This window comes from Rhea pennata, chromosome 11, assembly GCF_028389875.1.
Source record: "Rhea pennata isolate bPtePen1 chromosome 11, bPtePen1.pri, whole genome shotgun sequence".
NCBI classification, from domain to species: domain Eukaryota; kingdom Metazoa; phylum Chordata; class Aves; order Rheiformes; family Rheidae; genus Rhea; species Rhea pennata.
The window spans coordinates 5,033,504-5,043,493 of NC_084673.1; the positions used below are offsets into that span (position 1 = coordinate 5,033,504).

Genomic DNA, 9,990 nt, shown 5'->3' on the forward strand with positions numbered 1-9,990 from the left:
TCAGCTGCCTCCTGTGAGCTTTCTCCCCAACCAGGTCACTTGGTGAGGCCTGGTTCGGGGGAGCCGGGGGCCAGCTGTGTGCCTCGCTCCCCGGATCGGGGCAGGGTGCAGAGGGGCCGGAGCCCCAGGGCGAACTGGGCAAGGGAAGGTGCAGCTGCAGTCACCATCATTAACCCTTTCCTCCCACCCCCCCCAAAAAAAGGATATCTCTGCGGGATGCCGCTAGAAGCACCAAGCGCCCGCTGCGGTATTTCTTCACCCGAGGATGATGCTCGAAACTGGCCGGGGACAAGACAGGGCGGCGCACGATCCCGCCGCGATGCTCCGCCAGGAGTGAGCCACTAGGCGAAGTACCCAGCAGCGCCCCAGGGCGTCCTCCCGGCCGCCGCCGCGCCGGTGGCCAGGGCCACTTCCTCGTCCTCCTCGTCCAGCTGGAGGCTGCCGGAGGAGAGGCGCAGCCGGGCGGCGGGCGAGGGCCGCGGCCGGCCGTAGCGGGCGCCGCGCTCGGCGGCCAGCAGCTCCGGGTCGGAGTCGCTGGACTCGGTGCTGCTGCCCGCGGGGTGCCGCAGCCCGGCCGGGAGCCCGCGCGGGGCCGCGGCGGGCCGGAAAGCGCCGTCCCGCCGGCTGCTGAGAGCCGGGCAGGGCCCCAGCGGCCTGAACTCGGAGCCGCAGGGGAAGCGCAGGCTCTTCATGTCCGACTGGCTCCAGGAGCGCTTGGGGGGCCGCTCGAAGGAGCGCGCCGCCGGCCGCCTCGCGGCCTCCCCGGGCCCGTCGCCCGCGGCGGGGCGGCGCGCCCGCGGGGCCGAGGCTGGCGGCGGCGGCGGTGGCGGCGGTGGCGGCGGGGCGGCGGCGGGCGGACGGAAGGACGTCAAGGGCGGCGGCGGCGGGTGGAAAGGCTCCCAAGCCCGCTCCCGCTCCAGCGCGGCCCAGAGCAGCGGGAAGGCGGAGCTGCTGCGGGACGGCGGCAGCAAGGCGGCCCGGCCGCGCTCCTCGGGCTCGGCGGCGGCGGCGTCCAGGGCGGGCTCCGAGGCGTGGGCGCCGTAGGCCAGGCGCAGCTCCTCCACCTGGGCGGCGGGGAACGTGGCGGCAATGGGGCTGCAGCCGGGGAGACTTGGGGGGGGGGGGGGGGGCGGGCAGGGAAAACCTACCTGCTTGGACACGTCCGTCAGGAGATCCGGCGAGGAGCGGCACTGCCGCTCGTCATAGCGGGACGCCCGGCGCCTCCTGCAAAGCCCGGGGCGTCAGTCGGCGCCCGCCGCCCGCCCGCCCGCCCGCCCACCCGCGCCCCCGGTACCTCTCGAAGGGCAGGCTCCGCGGCTGCCCCTTCCTCCCGTGCTCCAGCAGCTGCCTCTGCGTCCTCCCGCTGCAGAGGAGCCGTCAGCCTCGGCCCCGCCACCCGGGCAACGAGGCGGTGCGGCCCGCGGTGGGTTTTCCACCTGGGATGAGGTGGGGTTTTTTTTTGTTTGTGTTTTGTTTTGTTTTACCTATAGCGGAAACTCGAGCCCTTGCTGCACAGGAGGGCCTTGGGCTTGGACTTGGGTTCCTCGGAGAGCCTGAAGAAGGCATGGTACTCCACGCACGTCTTCCAGAAGGCCTTGCAGGCGTCTCTGCTGGCCATGGTGAACTCCAGCGTGTCCTTGTGCAGTGACTGTGCGGCCACAGGCCGCCACCAATGGGGAAGCAGCAGAAATGGGGTTTACTCAAAAAAAAAAAAAAAAAAAAAAAAAAAACACACAAAACCCTCCCCAAAATCCATGATGGCAAAGCAGCTCTGGCTCATGGCCAGGCAGCTGCTGCCAGCGCCGTACTCACAGCAATACTGGCATGGAGCTTGATGAGAAAGTGCTTCCTCTTGAAGCTGAGTTTTCGGATTTTGGACCAGTTGAACGTGTTGATCTTCGTGTTGCCCTGCGAAGCCGGACGCGGCGGTGATGGGTTGTTGGGGGGGAGAAGCGGGGACGGCGGAAACAAGCCGGGCCGAGACGCGCCGCCGGGACAGCCTACCCGCAGCACCAGCACCCCCATGTGCGTCACGGCCAGGTTGATCTGCGTCCCCTCCCCGTCGCTGGCGGGGTGCGGGCGGATCCCGAACATCTCCAGCTTCCGGGCTACGTCCAGCAGCTGCGCGTCCGACTCGGCCGGCGTCTTTCCCCTGCAGACGCAAAAGGAAGGGACAAGAGTGACAAGGCGGCTGCCGAAATGAGCTGGAAAAAGGAAAATAATAATAATAATAAAAAGTCACGCTTCGGGCGCCCGGCTGCGCTCGCCGGTGGAGGATGGGGAGGGCTCACGCGGGCTGTTCCCAGGCGTCGCAGTGTCGTGGCCTGCTTCTCGGGCGCGTTTCGGGGCTGGAAAGGCCGGGAGCTGGCACTTACCGGTGTTTCCGGTGGTAGTGCATGATCTTGTGGTCCAGGTAGTCCTGGTTGGGCAGGTACTTGTGGGTGGCCAGGTGCTTCTGGTCCGCCTCGTCGCGGAAGTCGCCCAGCTCGGCTGCGGGGCGCAGGGGCAGCGGGATGAGGCCGCCGGGGGCCCTCGGCGAGCGGGGCCGGCACCGGGCTCGCACACCACGGCACCCCTGGTCCCCCCCCCACCCGCCACGGCCCGGACCACCCCCCTGCTCCCCGCGGGCGCTCGCCTGCCCTCACATTGCAGCAGGTGGGAGACGAGCAGCGCGGCGCTCTTGTCGCTGCAGGGCAACTGCCCAGACGCCAGGTCCTTCTTGATCTGAAGGGTGAAGAGGTATCTGCAGAGGGGGAGAGGACGGGCCGCAGCTCAGCGGAGAGCCAGGGCTGTGCCGCAAGGGCCTGGCTGCCCTGGTGCTGCTCCCGTCACTAGGTTTCAGAGTTAACATTGTATCTCTCAGGACTAACATGCTATTGAAGCACTGCACTGGTTTTATTCTTAGTTCCTCTTTGCAATGCTGTCTCCAAAACATAAGAGCTAAAACTATGCCGTTCTTAAAAATTAAATTTAAAAACTAAATTTTAGAATACAGCTAGACTGAGCAAAGTAACACTCATTGCACAACTACTAGAAGTTCAGCAGTAAACAAGTCACAGCCTCTTAAGAGTGCTGATCCACCAAGTGGATTTTAATTTGTTCATAAACAGAGGCTCAAGAAAAAAAAAAGTTTTGTTTTTGCTTTGTAAAGTACAAAGCTGTTTCACTGCATAGAATTACCCCTGCTAATAGACAGGTTCAGGTGGAGGAAGAGAAGTTTCAATATATGCCGAGCAATTGCAAAAATACAGAACGGTGCAGTAAGAAAGAAACAGAGCAAACACTGTACCTGGTCAGCTCTTCTCTCAGATGTCCAGGGTCCACTGGGAAAAATTTCACCATAAATTTGAAAAGAACCTCCTTAGGATCTTAAAACACAACACCTTCATAAGTAAGTTTTCTTTTATGTGCCTATTGAGAACATTTACAACTCTCTTCATACATGCTGCCTCCTGACGGAGTAAATCCCTCTGATCCCTCGCAAATTAGGATTTAAAAGCCATGAGCACTGGGGACTCCCTCCTGCCCCAAGACAACTAGGCCGCCCAGCTCCCCGGCGTTAGGGACAAAAATGAGTGGGGAGTCGGGTGCCAAAGCAGCACGAAGGGAAACTGCAACCAGCATTTCTTTTAAACCGCAATTTCCCCTGGTGTCCCGCTGGAGCGGGCGGACGCTGGGCTGATCGCGGGCACACGAACAGCCCAAGCCTCCCACGGTGCAGTGACCCGAGTGCAGCGGCAGTAGTGTTTCTACAGGGTTTTCTGTGGTGACTTCAAAAGTCCTGCCCGGCTCAGGCTTTAAAAGGAGCCCAGGCAAATGCCAGAAACCGAGTCCCCTTCCCCAAGCACAAAACACTGTGCAAATGCACCTGCAACAGACTGTCACTGACAGTGATATATAAAAAGAGAAGTTTATTTGTTAAATACTTACTTTTTACTTGTTTTGTTATGGGCTTTAGTGGTTCCAACCAGACCTGAAATAAGGCAGTGAAGAACTGGGTAAATAAACAGCATAGCAGACCAGGCAATAGAAATAGAAGATGAATCATGCAAGAACCCCCAAAAAATCTCCAGCGAGCCCCGCGAGCGTACCGAGCCGTCCTGCTGGGGAGAAACCCCGAGGGCTGCGGCTGTCCCTGGGGCTGTGCCGAAGGGGCGGCCGGCCCGGGACGGGGATGGAGAGGGGAGCGGGGCCACGGCGAGGCCCATCACTCACATAGTTCCCAGCCTGGGTCCGAAACTCCAGCCCAAAATACTCCTTTTCCGCGAGGCTGAGGTGGCTGCAGGTCAGGTTGAAGAGCCCTTTGCCGCAGGATTTTTGCTGCCGGACAAACACACCACAGAGGCAGTGGGTTAGGCGGTGCCAAGAGCAGAGAGGACACGATTTCGGTGAGATCGGGAAGGCATTTCTGCGCTTCCGTATGATCTGCGGGATTTTTCCTGACCCTGCCACAGCCAAACCTTGTTCAATAAATGCTCAGGGCATGCAGGACAGGAACAGCCACACTCTGTGCCACTTTCCTCTGCTCTTAGCAATGAGATTCCTTCTCAACACTTTATTACAGAACTTAATAAGCAGGAAAGAGAAAGAAGAGGGGGGAAAAAAAATCAGATTTTTGGCTTTTGGAACCACCGCTGCCCAAGCAGCTCCACATTCATTAGTGCAAAATAGTCAGTGCAAAAGCAAGCTGGACAGACAGGATAGATCAGACAGCTGCTGCATCCCTGCCTTTCCGGCGATGAAGATGAAGGTGAAGGCAGGCTGCAGCTGCGGCGGCTGCTCGCCGCCCGCCCGGCGGGCAGGGGAGGGCACGGCGCTGCTCGGCGCGCGGCACACTAATGACAAGCTCTCACAGCTTCTTCTGGCACGAAATTGCTAGCTCTGCATGGCAAGGCTGCCCAAAGTGATAGCGTAATAACAGCACTTGCTCCGCAGCCCTGCAGGCTCTCCTCAAAAATTACTGGATCGCCAGGGCAATTAAAACGGTTACAACTGTTTCTTTCCAAAGCTAGAATTTTGCCTTGGCTTTTTGTCAGGCACCCGGTAAAGACCAGCAGCTCTTACCGGGTCACTACCCGCCGCGCGGCCGCTGCAAGGCAGAGCACCCCGCAGCCCACGGGCGTCCCGGAGAGAAACCCCGCGGCGCCGTGGCCGGCGGAGAGGCGAGCTCAGCTTGCCCTTGCTCTCCGCACTGGGAGCGGATGGGGCTAGAAGGAGGCCGGGATTTTTCCATGCACCGGGCATGAGGATGCCACGCAGCTCCCTTCAGTAAACTCCCATCTTTAATCATTGTAAAGTGCATGAGGCTGCAGGAGACTTTCTATCCTTCGGTCGTTCAGCCCTAGCAGTTCTGCTGGGTTTGCTTGATTTGGCTTTTCTTTTCTTTTTTTGTTCCAGGTGAATCTTGCCCTGTAGCAAATTTTACTTGCAAAGAAGTGAGTGCTGCGCTCGCTCGGGCTTCGTCAGGCTGCAGAGCGGTTTGCTTCCTCTTGCTGTGCTGCTCGTAGAGAGGCTCCAAGTGCAACACAAGCTCCCAGCTAGTTTTTTAAACTCTTTCCAGAGAGCAGGCAAATGTCCTGAGCAGTTTTATAGATGAGAGCACGTGCCAGAGCAGAGCTCCCAGCACCCGGGGAGCAGAGGAGAGGGGAGGCAGCGCCGCGGCATCTCCCTGTGGCACAAGGGGCCTCGCGGCTCCCCTGCCCGCAGTGCAAGTTCCTGCCAAAAGCAACCCCAGCCGGTCCCAGCAGACACGCGGGCTCCCGCGGTGAAGCCGCTGAGCATCTTCGTGGTGGCTCCAACACCAGCACCGACACGCTTTGCAGCCACAGGTCTTGCACTTACGAAGCACCAGAAAACGCGTGTGCACGCCTCGCCGAGAGGGACTCGAAGCAGAGACCTGAAAGCCGGCGCGGCAAACTGAAGTTGGGGCACGCAGAGAGCGGTAAGTCAGCAGGCGAGAGCTGGAAACCAGCAGCCGAAGCAGCCCGTGGCTGCCCCGACCCGCCAGCGAGGATGAGACGAGGGGCCGGGTTAGGGCAGCGCCGAGAGGCAGGCGAAAAAGCTGCCAGCACATTGCCCGCCGCTCTGCGGGGCGGCCGAGGAGGCCGGGGCCGCTCCGCACGCGGCTTTTCGCTGCGCCGGGGTGAGGCGGGAGCTGGTCCCGATGAAGCCAGTGCCCTGCAAAGCCGGGCTGGGAATCAGACCTCCCCGCACGTGCTGGCAGCCCCGACGGCCGCGAGAGGCGGGGGGGAGTACACAGCACAAGGGGGGCCCCAGGCCCAGCGTGTTTTGCCTCTTGTGTATTTTCCCCTCCCTTTATATTGAAATACCATTCGCACGAAAGAGCTTTCCAAAGTCGGGAAGGGTTTAGGAAGAGCTGCTTGAAATATCTGCTCCAAACTTAGCCCAAAGCAGTCCTTTTATAATGGCGAAGCCACTAATTCAACTACTCATTTATCATAACCATACAGCATCAAATGCACGAAATGCCTAAAAGGGGTTTCCAGTACCTTTCCATGTAAAAAGAGGAAACGTCCAGCAGTTCCTCTAATGGAAGCTATTATTTGCTGCAATAATGTTGTTCAGAGCTAGAGTACTGTAAGTGTTTCAGGCAAAGAAGAAAGCAGAGAGGGAAAAGTGCAGCAATATTGAGGCAGCAGCATCTTTCAAATTGTCTCTCACTATGCCCTGCCCTGATCTAATGAGTATGAAAAACAGCAGTTTTAAATGACCAGGTTCATTTTTAAGCTGACTCCAGGTCTACAATACATTAATTGAATTACATTAAATAACTTCCACACTGTTTCAAATGATGGAATTATTACTTTACAATCCTCTTTTGTTCAAAACTGCTATTGCAAAGAAACCAAAGTACTTCTGAGACTGAACAGAAGTTTTCTTATGCTATGCTATAATACAGAAAACAGGATCATCCACAGGAGTGTAATACAACTTGAAGGAAAAATAGTCTTATATAAAACAGTTTCATCCCATAGGAAATGCAGGTAAGTAGTAGAATAGATCTACTTGAATTATCCAGTTCAGTTATCTACTGTGATTATCAAATCCTAATCAACAGTAAACGCTCACTCACTCTTGTAAGAAGGTATGTTTCTAAAATATAGACAGGATACCACTTCATATTTAGTTCTAGGTATATAAATACATTTATACAATCATCTATATTATCATAGATATTAACATTTAACATTTAAAATAATACATTTCAACAGTTAACAGCCAGAGCTAGTATTTATTAAGTGTGAATTATTAACTACAGCGTGCTTTGGGACACTGTAATACAGAAAATAAGATCCAAGATCCTCAGCTCTCCTCAAAGCCACACAGTTTTCTTTTTCAATCAAATACCCAAAAGGGATGTACATACAGATGTTTCTCACCATGGGTAGCTTGGCTAAATATGTTATTTTTATTCTGTTCCCAGATTTTTTCTTCCTTGTTGAATGCTTATACTGGCAGCCAAACCCATGAAAACAGAATTCCACACTTGTCACGACCATCACTTTATATTAGCTGATTTCCAAAAAGATGACACCAGATAAGTAAAAGCCATTCCGCCTGCTTCATAAATAAAGCAAATAAGAGAGGACAGCAGGAGTGTGCTGGTGTTGAAAGACACTTAGCAATCAGCACAAAAAGCCCTCAGTTAGGGTTTGGGGGGGTGCCTTTTTGTTTGCTTGCTTTTTTTTTTTTCCCTTGGCAAAGCTGAAACCCAGAAGCTATCGCAGCCCATCAGAGGCTTATGCAATCCGTGAGAGCGGCAAGGACTGCATTAACTAGCACAAAACAAGAAGAAGATGATGCCCACTTACATCAACGACGAAGATCTTCTGGGAGTCATCCAGAAACTGGACTTTGAGATGCAGCATCCTCGAGCCGGCGGCTGGGCTTGCGGCGAGCGCGGGAGCGCTAGCGGTCTGCGCAGCGTGCCGGCAGGGCAAGCCCGGCTCGGCTCGCGCACATCATCATCTCCCTCGCAGCGGGGCGGCGAAGGCTGCGACCGCAGGTGCAGGCTTCTCTCTGGAGCAAAGGAACTGAATGCCTAAAAGGGGGTTAAAAATTTTTACTGATATCCCCCCGGTCTAAATATCACCGCTATGTTAAGGGATATTTTCCCCCCCTCTGAATTACGGTTTTAATAGGGGGAAGGGCTGTCTGCCAGCGCTGCAGGATTTGCACTAGTATGACTGAGGTGGTCCCTGGTAAGCACAGAGCTTTTGCAGCTGTTGGTGGAGAAACGCAAGGGCAAAACGATTCAGAGGGGCCGGGGAGAGGAGCTAAGCTGCATTCCCCTCGTTAAGTCACCGAGCGGTGAGCATCATCTTTTCAAATCAGATTAAAGTCCATTGAAATACAAAGTGGGCAGTGAGCCTTGTGCTTGGCCAGTGTGGCTAGAAGTCTCCTGCCAGCTCCATGAGGTGGGAGATAAGAGAAAATTACGTATTTTAAATATATATGTGTGTGTGTGTGTGTACATATACAAATACATTTGTATATGTACACACACACACACACACAGGTATATATACACACTCATTTGAGCAGATGTGTGTTAATCTGGTAGATGGCCTGACACACTTCACCAGAGGACGGAGAAATGTTTCCAGCTAAACTCGGCTCCCCCTGCACAACTCCGTGCTGGGGCTGGCGGTCCTGCCTCTCCTGCGTACCTCGCGCCCGGGTTTTGCCGTTGGTTAAGCTCACGACTCTTTGAGACAACCCGATTCCCATTTCACACCTAGCAAGCCATCGCGCCCCGCGCAGACACATGCTCACACACACGCTCGCTGTGTCTCCACACCCCAGAAGGGCAACTATTGCTGCTAAACTCACTCACTTGTGGCCCATTTACAATTTATTTTTAAACAAAATGAATGCAATAAGCAGCGCCAAAAGGCACATGCTGGACTACCAGGGGGGATCACTGTCGCTGCTGCTGGAAAAAGCCACAGCTACATAAGATGCTGCAGGACCTTGAACAACAAAAATGCATCATGGCAAACTTAAAAAGCCACGTTACCTGCCACTGAGATTTTGTTTCCTACTTTCTTTTTGGTTTCTTATGAAACATCTGCTGTAAGTCATGCTCAGGGTAGATCTGGGGAAGGCCCTCTTGCACTCCCCAACACTCCTGGGCACGTCAGGACAGAGCCTGTCAGCTCATGCACTTTTAACTAGCTGCCCAGGCTGCAAAGAGGAAATCATAGAGCACCCACAGGTTATGATCAGCCTTTACACTTTCCCATAGAGCTGGCAAGCGAAGAATGCACTGGCAGCCTCCAAAATGAATTTTTGTCATCCTGCTAATCACACCCAGCACCTTCCCTTGCTTGCTGGCACAAGCCCGAGCAGTGGGACTGCATGAGCGCTGGGCAGGAGCGTGCATCCATCCTGGCAGCGCTGCTGGAGCGGTGGGGATTACGCGGTCGGCCCCCACCGACAGCACAGCCTGGCTCGAGGGCAGCGTCATCTCCAGGCACTGCGTCCGCCGGGGAGGGTCCGGTGCCTGCAGCAGCACTGCCGGAGCAGGTCGGGCAGGGGCAGGGAAGTGCGCTGGGACTTGGACTCCTGTTCAACAGGACAGAAAAGAAGCATAAGGATTAAAGCAAAACTGCTTTCCTTGTAAACCTGCTCCACAAAGCAGCCGAGCTCCTCTTCTGCCAGTGGCAGGGGAGAGGACTGGCTGTGCTAAACATACCGTCGCTACAGGTTGGGACCAAATTTCCAGTGCTCCCCTTGGCCCATGATTCTCGCTCTTTGGGTCACTGGAGAAGGGCGGCATCACGCAGAAATCATTCAAGAGGGCCAACTGCCATTCCCCTGTGCATTTTTAATGCTCGTGCACTTAAACACCGTTAGGCGCAGATGGGGGCAAGCAGCGCTCCAGCAAGCAGCCAGCCCATCACTGCTGCAGCCGGGCCCAGGCAGGGCTCCTGCCGCGGCGGCACCGGGTGCGCTGGACCAGTGGGG

General features: G+C 55.8%; 1 protein-coding gene across 1 annotated transcript; it reads right to left on the reverse strand.

Annotated features, from left to right (window-relative positions):
- Window positions 1-271: 271 nt before the first annotated feature.
- FRMD7 (FERM domain containing 7) lies at window positions 272-7,889 on the reverse strand. The gene is made up of 13 exons (XM_062585036.1): window positions 7,833-7,889; window positions 4,216-4,320; window positions 3,931-3,973; window positions 3,290-3,368; window positions 2,646-2,743; window positions 2,376-2,490; window positions 2,005-2,152; window positions 1,813-1,908; window positions 1,485-1,648; window positions 1,295-1,363; window positions 1,149-1,224; window positions 868-1,064; window positions 272-750 (listed from the first exon to the last, which is right to left on the reverse strand). Exons 1-13 carry the CDS (start codon window positions 7,887-7,889, stop codon window positions 342-344), a joined length of 1,656 nt encoding a protein of 551 aa, XP_062441020.1. The 3' UTR covers window positions 272-341.
- Window positions 7,890-9,990: the final 2,101 nt, after the last annotated feature.

Coding starts and splice junctions, on each gene's coding strand:
- FRMD7 (XM_062585036.1), bottom strand. CDS start 7,889: ATGCTGCATCTCAAAGTCCAGTTTCTGGATGACTCCCAGAAGATCTTC. Junction 1,909..2,004: donor TGGGGGTGCTGGTGCTGCGG/GTAGGCTGTCCC, acceptor CCGGCTTCGCAG/GGCAACACGAAGATCAACAC. Junction 1,364..1,484: donor GGCTCGAGTTTCCGCTATAG/GTAAAACAAAAC, acceptor GCTCCTCTGCAG/CGGGAGGACGCAGAGGCAGC.